The 14,416-nt window shown below is 47.0% G+C and overlaps 1 protein-coding gene across 6 annotated transcripts; it reads left to right on the forward strand.

Annotated features, from left to right (window-relative positions):
• Nucleotides 1-205: 205 nt before the first annotated feature.
• Nucleotides 206-14,203, forward strand: LOC144163306 (uncharacterized). Of its 6 annotated transcripts, none has more exons than XR_013320881.1 (7): nt 206-1,495; nt 3,691-3,853; nt 4,592-4,744; nt 5,984-6,100; nt 12,030-12,228; nt 12,384-12,544; nt 13,997-14,203. XR_013320881.1 is itself a non-coding variant. In XM_077694227.1 (5 exons), exons 1-3 carry the CDS (start codon nt 1,489-1,491, stop codon nt 6,094-6,096), a joined length of 273 nt encoding a protein of 90 aa, XP_077550353.1. In that variant the 5' UTR covers nt 206-1,488; the 3' UTR covers nt 6,097-6,100; nt 12,030-12,544; nt 13,997-14,203. The 6 variants fall into 6 exon arrangements, 3 of the variants coding, with proteins under 3 accessions (XP_077550353.1, XP_077550352.1, XP_077550351.1); XR_013320882.1 differs by having other exon boundaries at nt 12,030-12,149; XR_013320880.1 differs by having other exon boundaries at nt 12,030-12,544.
• The last annotated feature ends 213 nt before the right edge of the window (nt 14,204-14,416 follow it).

Raw genomic sequence — 14,416 nt, forward strand, 5'->3', positions numbered from 1 at the left:
CTCCGCCAATCGCAGAGCTTAGCCCATGTGACATCACAGGTTCTGTTGCGGGAAATGCGCTGGTGGGTCGCATGACCATTCCCGTTTTTCCTAATTATGTAGCTTATTTGAGCGAAGTTTACGTTAAAAGTGGTGTCAGTATGATTCTAACGAGACAATCTTTTGAATGAACCAAACTTGTGTTTTCTCTTCATGGCTCCTTTAACAGTAAAATCGAGCTGGTTAGTTGGCAGGCTCCTCAGTCCAAGACGATAGAGTAAGATTCATTCTTCAATTCACCGAACGTCATCCCGAGTAGGCCAGGATTTGTTCTTTGCGACTGAAGGGGTTGGAAAACAATAGAGCTGTGTGGACATATTCATTGGTTAAGAATTGTGTTATACATAAAAATGGCATATATACTATTTATTGCGTTCGTTAGCAAGTATATCAAGTTTTCGACACCGTAATCCTGTCATAACTGTTCGGGTTGAGATTGAGTTCGTTACGATAACGATGGTTGGACAGAAATTAGGTGCACAAAAGCCGCCTTCGAGTAGTGTGGACAACGTTATCTGCGCCGTAGCACAAATCTCATTGCATTGCATATCCAAACGAACTTTGTGAGCCTCGCAAACATCCCCAAACCTCCTAGGACGTTTGGGACGGTGCAGAAAAATGAATGAGTTGGGCACAGAAAAAAAAAAAACAAATTATCTGACCCAAGTCAACAACAACGAAAGAAATAGAAAACATCCGTTTTATTTCCTGCTTTGCGACCCGCTGCTTGATGCGTAGCATTAGACTGTTCAGTCTTCATAAGAGAATCTCATATATAGTTAAGGGAAGCCCAAGCATTTGGATACTTATCGAGGAGATCTGAGCACTGAAACTCGCAAATACGCTAGATAGAACGAGTTACACACGATCGTCTGAGGGATGCTCTCTTATAGTCGTTCTCTCTCTCCTCGTGTGTTGTAAACTTGTGCGGGATAAAGCTTGAAATTATTCAGAGCTGTCAGAATCTGACTGAAAACACGCTTTTTAAAGCACCACAGCATCAAAGCGGGCGATTTCTAGCAAAGACACTGCTGCCAGTCACAACCGGACGACCGCGGCGCGGGTGTACCAGCGGCGCGAATGTAGCAGACGACAGCGCAGCGGGTCCCAGGCCGACGTCAGATCCAGGGGGCGCCACTCAAACATCTCACCGCTAATAGGCCGACTGAAGCCGTAGCCAGCCGTAGCCGCAGCCCTCACTGTTGCAACAAACCATCAACAAACATTACGCCGAGTTTCTTTTCTTGCGCTGGTCGACCGTGTAACAAAGCGTAACCATGTAACGTTTTCGTTCAGTATATTTTGGAAGGTAGAAGAGAAGTCGGTGGGCCAACGGACGAGCGTAATTTTTTTCTGGAGGACGTCGACGACTACGAGCGTGGCGTGGGAAGTGTTTTGGCTCGGCGACAGCGAGGCGCGGGGAGATTATTCGGGGGCACCATCGTTCACATGACCGGTAAGTGTTCTTACCCTTCAATTAAGCGCTCTTTAGCAGTTTCGCATCTGCCACTAACCGCAGAAAGTAAGGAATGAATGTCGGCGTGCCGGCGGAGCCGTCGGAAGGCGCGGAGATCCGCTTCACCGTACAGTGTGTGTTGCGACGGTAATTGGAACACTTTAAAATTTTTTCCTGCGCGAACCGCCGCTCTGTGTCGCGCTCAAACTTCACTCGAAGGTCGCATTTTGTGGTCTATTTTGTTTGACACCGGGAGCAACGAGGTTACTTACCTGTTTATCCTGAAAATAAATAAAAACGATTTTCGCCTATGGGAAAATGGCGGCAATGTGGACGTGCGAGCCCGAAAACCGGGTTTTCTGATCGTCTGCTGCACCATTTGGCTCCGTACGTGAATCCCAAACGTGCGTTTCACTCTGCAGGTGGTTCCGTCGTTCCAACGTCAACTTGCGCTGGCTCGCACGTCCAAATAAGCCGCCATTTTCCCATAGGCGAAAATCGTTTTTATTTATTTTCAGAATACACAGGTAAGTACCATCGTTGTTCCCGGTGTCAAACAAAATAGACCACAAATTGCGACCTTCGTGGCAAGTTGGAACGCGAACAGAGCGGCGGTGCGCTCAGGAAAATTTTTTAAAGTGTTCCAATTATCATCGCAACACCCTGTATAAGGCGCCGACGCCGAAGAAAATGGCTCGTATTACCACCTTGCACATATTTCCAAGTAACACGCTCTATTCTAACCCGCCGCGGTGGCTCAGTGGCTAAGGCGTTGCGCTGCTGAGCACGAGGTCGCGGGCTCGATTCCCGGCCGCGGCGGCCGCTTTTCTGATGGAGGCGAAAAGCAAAAACGCCCGTGTGTACGAGATTTCGGCGCACGATAAAGATCCCCAGGTGGTCAAAATTAATCCGGAGCCCTCCACTACGGCGCGCCTCATCGCCTGCGTTGCGTCGGCGCGTTAAACCCCTCAATCAATCAATCAATCACGCTCTATTCTAGACTGTGCTGGCTACCAGTTAGTCGGGTTAAGAATTCATCTGCATTGTTCGTGTCGGCGTCGAGTAGTCACCAAGCCACATTCTCACGTACAGTCGGCAAAAGGCTCTAACGCGCGAGCGGCGTGCTTCGGAGTGTGCCGGAGGCACGTAGTGATAACGCCTGGTTTGCGATAGGTAGAATGTGTGCATGCGAGGCCCGTATCAGCGCGATGGCTGTGTCTTCTCGCTGTACCCATCGCCTTGGCTTCCACGCCTTCTTTGACCGTAATAAGCGCTGAGTGCCTGCGCTGCCGGGCCGGGAAACAAACCCGGAGATTACCCGCCTTCGCGCGAGTTTTTCGTCTGCATTAGCCTTGGCGCACAGCTGTTCATTGCGTTATCGTTCCGCCAATAGCTGCATGAGTCCCGTGAGCGCCACTATCCGGTTTCTGGGCTCGGTTTTGCATGCCACTGCTGACGGGCTCACGCTACAATACCTAATGCACTGTGCGAGCGATCACGGACCGATATCTAGTCACTATAAACACCGGAAGCGGTGCGTTTTGGGCAATTGTTGTTCGTTGTCTGGCATACAAGAAAAAAACTCCTGTCTAAATTGTGTAGGGCGCCGCAAAAAAAGAGTTGCACATAGTTAAACGCAGCCAACGCTCTACTACCAATCGCTCATTGCCGCTATTGTTTCCCGGCCCGGCAGTGCAGGCAGCGCTTCGCACGACGAAAGCAGGTACGGATGTCAAAGCGACGGGCACAGCGACAAGGGAAAGAGCCATCGCGCTGATGCGGGTCGCGCGTGCTTACATTCTACCGGTCTCAAACCAGGCGTTATCACTAAGTGTCTCGCGCGCAGTCCAGAGCACGCTGCTCGCACGTTATAGACAAGCCTTTTGCCGACTGTACGAGCTTCGAAATGGTGGTTTTTCTGTGAAGGCTGTCTTGCCAGCAGCCACTACAGTAATGTTATTTGTAAATGCTCTTCTCGAACATGACGCACATAAACGCCAAGGCGCTAGAATAGCCACCGCTTTCAGGTATGTTTATTAGGGGGAGTCAATATTTGCTTGAAAGTTGACCTCATAACTATCATTAAACGTGTGTAAAGTGACACTGAAGTGTGCTTGTTGCTCTAAATAGGTGTCGTTTTGGTGGAAGAGGCTCGGAGCAAGTATGACATGTTATCTCTTGACCTCTCATTGCAGGCAGACAAAAAAAACTGCGGAGGCAGAGAAAAGATCAGCGGAGATCGACATCATTCTTCGAGCTGCTGCAGGGGACCAAGACCCTGTAATAGTTTTAAGGAAGAGGGTCGTGCACTTGGAGGCCGAGTTGTGGGGGCTGCAATCACTCAACATGGAGCGGCCGGCAAGTTCTTTTCGCCAGTGCATAAACAATGCTCCATCTGTGTGCATGGCTTCTTATCACTATTATGAGCTGAGCAACGTACCAGATACTGCAGTTGCTATCATGCTTAGTTGGCTGTAATGTCAACTGTTGCAAGGAAGGTTTCACTTCCTCATACATGCGGCATTACTATCTAAGGATCCTACACCCTGATTGAACAGGGTCCTTTCTTTGGGTGGGTGAAAACAAAACTGCCCTGAAGCATGACCCTGTCATTTGGCTTATATATGAAGATTTTGAGCTATTGGTTTATCTAGTTGCTAGCCATTGTCTTTTTGCAGGCACTGCATTAATTACTGCCCGTTGAAAGTGCTTTACTCGCTGTAAAGGATTTTGACAATGAGATTGTTTGGAACAGAAGGCCTAGTAAAAAATTCATAAAACTGCAATTTAGTGAAAGTGCAGGAACACGGCAGTGCTGCTTTATGTTTTGTAGCAGACTTGCTAACAATGCGACTATGAGTGGGCAACACAACTTATTGCTCTATATTTTTCATACAGGCCGAACCCTAAAAGTGACTTGTTAGTCTTATAAAAGGACCATCTGCACCCATGTAGAATGACTTGTTTGCGATTTGGGCGTGCTCAGAATGGTATTGACCAACCTTTAAATTCCTTTAAAAGGGGAGCAATTTATTAGAACTGATTGCCTGTGCTGCTTATTGTTTTAAGAGTGCAACGCTTTTTCATGTGACTCAGGCACCTCTCCAGGGAGTGAAAAGAGTGGACATGGCCTGCAGCTCCCTGCCAACACAGGCCCTGCAGAACCACCAGCACCCGACACCAGCTGCACCAGCACGAGCCTGGCGGCACCACCAGCACGAGCCCTCTACGGCGCTGGCTGTGAAGAAAGTAGGTGTTTAACGCTTTCTTACTGTTAGTCCCAGAACTTGGCTTGTTTTTGCTACTGTAGAAAGCAATCGTTTTGTGAAACGTGGGGTATGCTCGACAAACAGGGTCACGTAAGACAACTCCGAAGCGGCGGACTGCTGTGCAGCTACAACAAGCATACTGTGTCCAGTACCAACAGCAGTGCTCATCGGTATTCCTATGCTTATGTGTATTTTGTACTTTCATTGTTTCTCGCACCAATCGTACTGCTGTAAAATGAATATGCATTACATTTATGCGCAAATAGCTCATTTGGAAAGCTTGCAAGCCGTACCTAATTTGTGTTTGCTTTTGCCAGCCTCAGCCCATCGCACAGCTGGGCACATAGGGCATCTAGGTTCTGTTGCAGGAAATGAGCTAGTGGGTTGCATGGCCATTCCTTTTTACCTAATTATATAGCTTATTTGGGTGAAGTACACATTAAAAGTGGTGTCACTATGATGATTTTAACGTGGCAATCTTTCGAATGAACCAAACTTGTGTTGTGTCTACATGGTCCCTTTAGCTTAAAGTTTTACAAGCTGGCATATACTTTTGGAGGGAAGTTTTATATAGGGGAATGTTATGCTCTGCAGTAATTTAAATGTGAAAAGCACCACTTTTTCAGCATTCTTTTTACTGTGAAGCAGTCTGTGTCCTCTGGTTTTATTCCAGTGAAGCCATTTTCTGGGTGCCGCTTGCTCTTGTCTTTTTTGCTAAGCACACACACATAAGCGGTTGCTGGTTTACGTGTGCATGTGCGGGGACCGAAGGAAGGAGGGTAGATTGTGCATGCAAAACTACAGGTTTCACACCCTCTTACATGTGGAGTCTTACACATGGACGTCGAACAGCCAAATGCCACCTGTCTGGTGTCTTCATCTTCACTGGTCGGGCAAATTGGGTTGTGTGCTACACACACAGTAAGGGGAAACAGACAGCCCCATGTTTGTTCGCCCGAATAAAGCTCGAGTCCGTTCAACTTTAATTCAGTAAAGCGACTAGTAAGTATGCTGCCTTGCAAATTATGAACAAACGTGGTTTGTTTCGTGCACTTCGTCGACTGCGCCCGGCTTCGCAGCTCATCTATGTGGAGCCATTGTGTTAGTTCTGTGAAATGGTAGAGGTTAAGGACACAGTTTTGGCAGTCTAATTTTCAGTCTTTTTAGGTTGTTTGCCATTGTCTTGCATTACATGTATAGTTTTGTTCTATCGATGCAGATCCCTGCTGGCACTACCTGCAGATGAAGGGCTGCGAACCAGGGGACATGCACATGCGACACATGCTGCTAGCAAGGTATCTAGCACGAGGGTCCGTGGATCTGCACCAATAAGAAGGTAGATGTTTACCAGTTTGGTTGCTGGAAACCTAGGCCAGTATCTCTAGTGTTTTAAAGGGACCCTGCAGCACTTACCATCGACTACTCGGAATGTAGTTTGGGGTAAAGTCTATTGTCTTAGAAATCTCCTCTCCAAGAATTATAAAAAGCCCTTTACTGTCACCGAAACTACGCACAATCAGAAATCGCGCATAGTTGTTCCCTCGCAACTCGACTGCAGACAACGCAACGAAAGCTGTCACGGTGCTCTCTCCTGGAGAGGGGGGCAGCTTGCGGCGTTCTCTTCGGCGTCCTTGGACATATCATAGGCAGGGAAGTATTCTCCGCAACGCAAGGGGGGGAGGGTCAATTTCTGGTTTGGTGCCACAAAAAAGCAGGTATGGCTCCCTGCTTGAAAGCGCCGCTCAGGCTGGTAGGGCGTTTTTGAAGCAATAAACATTTGTTGTCGAGTGGTCTCGTTGAAAGGAGAGTATTGAGTTTTTCACACAAACTCTGTGCGCACTCAACAAAAGAAATACCGAACTGCGCGTGCAGGTTCAGACATAGAAGAGGTTGGTACACAGCGCCGATGACGGCGAATCCTCACAGGAAATTTGAGAAATAAGTCGCAAAGTTGACCAGCGACAGCCAATTGAACGTCGTTTAGGCCATGCCAAGAGTGCATAATGAGCAAAATTGAAGAGAGGGCGGTTGGTTTTTCCGAGTCTCAAACGATTTGCGTGCTCACCGCTTTACATGGACTTGTAATATTTGGCTCAGGTATTCCTGCAATGTAATCTAAACATCGTGCAGGTTTACTGGCACTGTTTAAAGAGTTTTGCAGGGTTTTTTTTAATCCAAAATGGTCAGTTACTGAAATAGAGGCATTTTGGATTGTCTGCATTGATAGTTTGATTGTGTAAATTGACTTGGCAACTATGCGCTTCGACCGAGAAGACTGGAGTTCGCGCTGCGCGCAAATTTTGCATTAGGGAGTATCGGCATTTTTTTTCTCAATTTGTTTTAAATTTGCTGAACTTTTATGGTTGCTTAACTTCACTTAGATTTATGAGCTGGCTTATACTCTTTGGGGGAAGTTTTATGAGTATGATGTCACTCTGTAGTAATTTAACTCTCGTTACTGCTGGAAAATTGACCGATTTTTAGGGGTCCAAGAAAACATTTCTTTTCTGCAAAAATCGTTGGTAAGCACTAATTAAAGGAACACAAAATGCAGAATATTTAACGCCTTTTCCAAAAACACCAGTTTTTATATGTTTTCACACATAGTTGCAAAAAATATTAAAATCGAAATTTTTGTCAAGTTGTCAAAGAAAATGATACAAAAGGAGTTGTGTACAACAAACCGCAGACAGCAGAAAAAATTTCGGATATACATTTTGTAGGGAACATTCTAAAAACACATCCTAGAAAAATTGTTGGCTTGCGTGAAAAAGTTTGCGGAGATAAAAAAAAATTAGCTCGCACGGTGCCCGTGCCATGCGGTGAAGCCCAACCTGCGTTTCAAGATGGGCAATTTTGGGTGGTTCCCTGGAAGAAATCTGGCGATTTGACATTATCAGAGGCATCAATGTGTCCCCGTGTGACGTAAAAACATTTTGTCAGTGACTCACTTTGCATTTATAGCTAGCACAGTATTGGGGACAAGCACGTGATGCGGAAAAACATGCATGGAGTTGAAAGCGAAACTCCGTGGTTGATGCTTGTTGACGTTCGCTGTCAGTTATCTCTAAAAACATAAACTTGTGGGTTATTATCATCTTCTGACTTGCTATTGTAGCTTTGTTTACAGGAATGCAGTGCAATGCGCTAAAATAGTACCCCACAAACTTTCCCCAAGTAGCTGTTGTGCGATAATAAAGAACAGCACTACAAGCCTCCTGCATTGCAGCGCACCTAACATTTTTGAAATGAAACAGTACAAAAGGTATTGGAGACTCCATCCAAATATACATTTCAATTAAGGAGCAACACTAGACCTCTGGAGATACCCTTGTATGGAAACGGAACTGGCAGGCGGACAGCTGGCGGTGTGTAAAGCCGGTTTGAAGTGCTCTCCTCGTCGGAACTGATATCATGCGACTGGGTGTTATCTTTTGACTTGCATCGGAAGTTCTTAGTGCAGAAAACAGGTTATGGTGGGCTGAAATCAGGAGTGGCATGCTTTTTTTGGGGGATGTGTAGCGGACGCTCAAGGCGCCATGGCAGGTAGGCGTAAAGTTGAGTAACTGTGTAGTAACACTAAATATGAATTTCGCGATGGAGAAACAACACCGAAACTGTTGTTAACTGTTTGAATGGTCCTGGGGTAAGTAGAACTACAACACAACTTAGAACAATGTGCGCAAAGGCAATAAGACTGCCTAAAATCGTAACTTTGCAAACGGGCACTGCTTGATATTTTCAGCTGATTTCAGGGGTTATTATAGTCTGATTGCAAACCTGACATTTAGAAATTATCTTCTGATTCACCCTACATGCCCTGATAATAAAAACCAGACGCTGATGCAGAGTAGCTACGGTTGGCATGCATTGTTCTTTAGTAGAAGTGACGCGCAAAGACCACTTCCCTTTCTGCACCCACGTGATGCAAATGCATGTCAAAAATCATGTTTTTGTTGCAAAATGAAAACAAAACTGATTTTGAAAGGACATTTTCTGAGCTAAGTCCTAATGGCTTTACTTGTTCCAGAAATGCCAGGAACGCTGTGAAAAGGGGCTTGCAAGGTATCGTTTAAATTTAACGATTTTGAATAGGCACAGTAATGTGAAAAGCACTTTATCAGCATATATAGAGCACTTCTTATTGCTCAGCATGCAGAGACGTGTTTGGTTTTGTAAAATGGCGCAGTTTAAGGACACAGTATTAGCAGTATGATTTTCAGTCTTTTTGTGCTGCCGGTCATTGTCTCGCATCAATATTTGTTATGTTTTTTTTTTTTTTTTTTTTTTTTTTGTTCTAACGATGCAAGTTCCTTCTGGCATTACCTCCAGGTGAAGGTCTGCGAGCAAGCCGAGATGCACAAGCGCCACAAGCTTCAGGCTAGATATCTCGCGCAGAATTTTGCTGATCTGCACCGATAGGTGGTACATGGCAATTTGGCTGGTGTGAACGCCAGAGCCAGAGTCTCTACCGTTTTAGTCATTGTAAGAAATGGCGGCATTTTTAATGGTGGATGTAATTTGCAGTGTCGTTTTTTTGCTTCATGAGGTGTGCATTGAGAGTTTTTTTGTGTCTTTCTGTGGCTTTCTGCAGCTACATAAATAATTAGTGGCAGCCTATACGCCTCGAGCGCGGCCTGTAGGGGCGCCACTGAAATCCCCCTAGCGGCCCGTTTCGAAAGCAGGCGCGGGAGTCCGCGCCCCGCTCCCCAGTGCCGCCGCTGCTTTTACGACACATTCACGACTGAGATTTACCGTTTGTGGGCGTTTGAAATTCATGTTTGTGTGGAGCAGTCGCCCTGTTCGCAAATGGGGTGTGTTTACGAGAAAGTAATTGTTTCCGACGCGATCTTAGTGTTGTATTTTCGGTGTGTATAAGCGCCAGGTGTGTGCCACAGGCCAGCGTCGCGGAACCCGAGTATGATGGAGCCGATTGTAGTTACACTGACCTGAATTCAATAGCCATGTCTCCATAACCACCGGTTCCTCAGATGTTCATGCTACGGCTATACACTACGATTTAAATAGGTTTTGTGCGCATACATAATCAGCGGAGCACTCATACCTGACAGCACACCAGTTACGTTTCCAATATTATACCTCAGATATGATCACCACCTTACAAGCCAGTCTGTGTTAATTTCGGGAATATTCAACAAAAGTACGATGGATAATGCATAATTATACTCGGGGATCAGCACACGACAGAGTCGTCTTGTCGTGAGGTGCGCGCCCGCAGAACTTCATTTGCTACATATATCCTCTGCGAGCAGCGCGGAGACAGGCTTACAATATAATCCGCGTCCGCGACTAAATGCTTCTTCGAAATATCGTCATATGGCACAGGGAGCCTGCAGAATAAACCAGAAACTGAAATCAGAGGGCCTTATCACATACCACACTCTTCCAACGACACATTTCATCGCTTGTTGAACAGCCTACCCTGTATACTTCCAAAACTGCGTCCGCCGTACGATCAGCTCTTTGTTGAAGTAGAAAAACAAAAGGAAAGTGAACGCGAGATTTATGTGTGGGATTACTAAAACGTTCATTGCTTGATTCCGCTCCGCATTGGTACACGGCGTCCCCCTCCCCGCCCCCTCACCGATTTCTCGCGAAATAGCAGTGCATTTCGCGTATAGTTGGTCTAGTGAAACCTACCTGGCTTAAGTTTAGACGAACGTCTTTAGCATGCCAGAAGCCGCACTGTTTTTTTTTTTCATTTCCGTTAGAGCTATTATGTTTCTAAATTCTGCATTGGCACAGCATTTATTTTTCTGTGGTTTCATTTCCTTGGTTTTTGCTATATGTCGTTTGTGGGCACATGTTTAACAACACACAGGCTTGGAATATACTTTACATTTTCGTATGGTTTATATTCTTATAAAAGGCATAAATTATTGTCCGGGATTGGGTAATGACATCAGCGAAACATATTTTGCTGCAGCGTATATATGCGAAACGAAGCCGCGTTCGTTTTCCACGCTGCAAAATGAAGCCAACCTCTCATTGTGCCAGTATCAGGTCTAAACGAGGCGTCAGTAGAATCCATTTGTGCCTGATGTTTTGGAGGTGACATGGGTGATATGTTGCTGCCGTTGCCGACGCCCGGAAGAGCGGCGACGAAGCGCGCAGAACCGCGTCCCCGGGTAGCTCTTGCAGGCGATCGTATACTCTACGAAGACGCAGCTGCTTTTTAAGTGACCTAAACGTACTCTTTGCCTGTAGTCGTCACCGTAACAAGTTTTTTTAGGGCGCGGAAAGGCGAAAAGAAGCGAAATAGGACCAAAACACTGCACGAGCCCCTATCAGTCACGCAGCGCAAATCCCGTCAACGCCGCGGAGAAGCGGTGGCAGGCGGCGCAGCGATCGCGAAGCTCGAGGCGTATAGCTATTGGTGGGTTTTCCCTGGGAATTTAGTATATTTACTATATGGTTTTTGCAGCTTCAGACAACTTTGCAGCTTTGGAATGGCACGCATCATCCATAATGCTTGTAGTTAGGGACGGTGCACTTCTGGCCTTCGGCAAGGCAATTTTAATGGTACTTGTACTTGTTTTTTCCAGCCTGGAGCTGCGTGTGCATGAAGGAAACTAAAATAAAATTTTTGTATTCTCTTCAGTTTGCCTGTGCTCATGGCATATTTGGGCTGTCTTAACTGTTTACTTACAGTGGACAGCCCAAATACAGTCCTAGGCTAGATTAAAAAATACTGATATTTGCTGCAACAGAATTGTTATGAATGCATTGCTACAGGTCAGGACTGCAAGACGCCAGAAATACATAACAACATAACACAGCATCAGGACTTTGACAAGTCAACCATGATTTTCGCAGTAGAGCATCAGAACTGTGACATACTACAGGATTACTACAGGACTACGACAGATTACTACAGGACTATGATATACTACAAGATCACTACAGGACTACTACAGGACTATGACATACTACAGGACCACTACACACGATAAAACAACAAAATTGCTACAGGAATACAACACACAACAATACGACTGTACGGCACGCAAAAATACAACATACGACAAAAATTTTCCTGTTATTTTCGACTGGGTACCAGTTGGGACCAGCAAGGACCAGCTGGGCCCAAATGGGAATTTAACTATACACCACCCGGGACCAGTTACATTTTTTCTTGGGTTACCTTCGGAGTCGAGGTATGGCGATGGTCCCGGGGACGTGGGCTGGTCACAATCGGGTACACAGTGGTTCACCTGAAGTTGCTCTATATATACATGTTGCAGGGCCGCCTGGAGGGCTTGGAGCTGGGCGTGCCTGCTGCCTGTTTCGGGCAAAGGTTCTGCGCCTGGAGAGCCCCGTGTGCGGACGTGTCGGATCGCGAGCACTGCAGGTGCTTGCGCTAGGCGAGGGCTTTTCATTTCTCGGCCCAGAGGATAGTGCTGGTAGCCCGTACATGCCTGGTAATGGAGAGGGCTCATTGGTGTGAGTACCCTCTGCCCTTGCCAGCGGCTGGTTCACTCACTGTGAGATGCACGCGATGTGGACCAGATGGGCTGGTTCATAGCCATTTGCGGCACTGTTGCGGCCGTGGCAAAGCTTACGTAAAACACCTCTCTGTGGTTACCACGCACACACAGGCTCTTCATCGTGGGCGTCAGACTTAGACTGTGATATGTGAAGGCCCTGCACGCGAGGCTGGGCGCTTGGTCGCCGCATCAACAGCCTCCTGGGATGCTGCAGAGGCGCCTGCCAGCTGGCCCCCTCTCTGCCTTCTCGACGTCGCCCAGGAGGCGCATAGGTACGATGCTCCTTTGGTGCGCTCCAGTTGCAACGTAGTGAGGCTCACCAACCCCGTATTCGGAAAGCCAACTTACCGAATGACATAAGAAATTCTTTCGTAAGGGCCGTAAAAGGTAGCATGAGAGAAAGCCAGCGTGCATTTCAAAAGTCATCCATATGAGAATTCAGTGGCCTTGTCGAAGTGGAGCAGTGAGGTTCAGTTAATGCAGGAGGAACGAACCTTAGGGGGTTGTGGATAGACAAGCAAGTTGGCTAAAGCGGTGGTCTTCATGGGGCTGAGGGATCGTGTTAACGGTGCCAGTTGAGAGTAAGCGTATTGTAGAGGGGTTGGCTGGAAGGCGAAGTGTTGCTCTGTATAACCTGCGCTGTAAAGCTTGATTGATTGTATCGCTTAACGCGCCGACGCAACGCAGGCGACAAGGCGCGTTTTTTAGGTGCGGAGCACCTTAGTACCGCACAATGTCTGTCTGCGTCCGTGCGCATAACATTTAAAATCTTAAAAAATCGCACAGGCTCCGGCAGGACTCGAGCCTGTGTTTGGTAGATCAGACAGAGGTAGTGTCAGTCGTCTTACCCATTGGGCTACGACCGTGAGTTAGTACCCGAGAGCCAAACGGCTTACTCCCTCGCCTGTAAGGGTGCGGAGTACCTTAGGACCTCCCAACGTCCGTTCGCGTCAATCCGTGCGCACACCACCATTTAGTGAAAATCTGTGCGGAAAATATCTAAAAGGGTACAAGAGCACTCCAAAACACTCGAAAACAGGCACTAACATAATCTAGCAACGAGAAAATGCGCAAAAGCACTGGTGTAGTCAGGTTGCGATCAAGTTGTAATACACAGTGACTGCATCGAACTACGCTAAATGGCGCTATGCGGAAACACGAGACGGCGCCGCGGTGCACCGCGTATGTAAGCGGGTTCTGAAAATCCCATACCCTCTTCCCGCCATGGACGGAAACGAATGTAAGACGCGTCACGCTTCTGCTAACGTCTACGAAGACAACGAGCTTCCCCGAATACGAAACCGCGGCAAGCGGAGGCAAAGTGACTAAAATCGAATGATGGTCGGGGCACAAATCGGATTTCACTCGGGGTGCAACTTGGATGTCACGGTCCCCGTACTCCGCACCCTCGCCATTATCCACGGAATTGACATGCTGCCATTTTTTTTTTTTTACGTGCGCCTAACGTGCCCCGAAATCTTGTACACACGGGTGTTTTTGCTTTTGGCCTCCATCAGAAAAGCGGCCGCCGCGGCCAGGAATCGAAGCCGCGACCTCGAAAAACTAATTTCATGTAATCTGTGGTGCCTAAGGATGCATATCGGCCTGCTCCCTTCCCTACTATGGAGGTGTAATAAACCGGGTCGCCAGCCCACAGCTGCGTCCGTTCCTGACTGCTGCATATGTGTAACTTTGGCTTTTTCTTCATGTTCTTTGTTTTTCAGATGTTGCATTCACTTAGCTTCAGCGCGCTGGCCTTGTTCGACAAGTCAGGACACCTCTTTGAAGTTCCAAGCCCGAAGCGCGTCCAAGCCTGCCCGTGTTCTGTACAAGCTTGCAATCCTTCACGCCGCCAAAACATGACGTCGTAGCATCTCGCCATGTCGCTCATACTCCTTGCTTCAATTGCGAAAATAAAAGAGTTTTCTAAATTTTTTCTGCCTCTATTTGCTGCCTCCTGAGCTCGCTGGCTACGCCAGCTTGAGCACAGTGGCGTGCATGTACAGAATTGAAAATAAAAAAATAAAAATATGAATATAAAAGGGAATTTGGATGGGAAACTACGCTTTAGAACAAACCCTCACTCACTAAGATATCTGAATACGAATAAATAAGATCGCATGAAAACTTACGTCGAAGAGAAA

This window comes from Haemaphysalis longicornis, unplaced genomic scaffold (assembly GCF_048455015.1).
Source record: "Haemaphysalis longicornis isolate Haplotype H1 unplaced genomic scaffold, Haemaphysalis longicornis Haplotype H1 scaffold_12, whole genome shotgun sequence".
Classification (NCBI taxonomy): Eukaryota; Metazoa; Arthropoda; class Arachnida; order Ixodida; family Ixodidae; genus Haemaphysalis; species Haemaphysalis longicornis.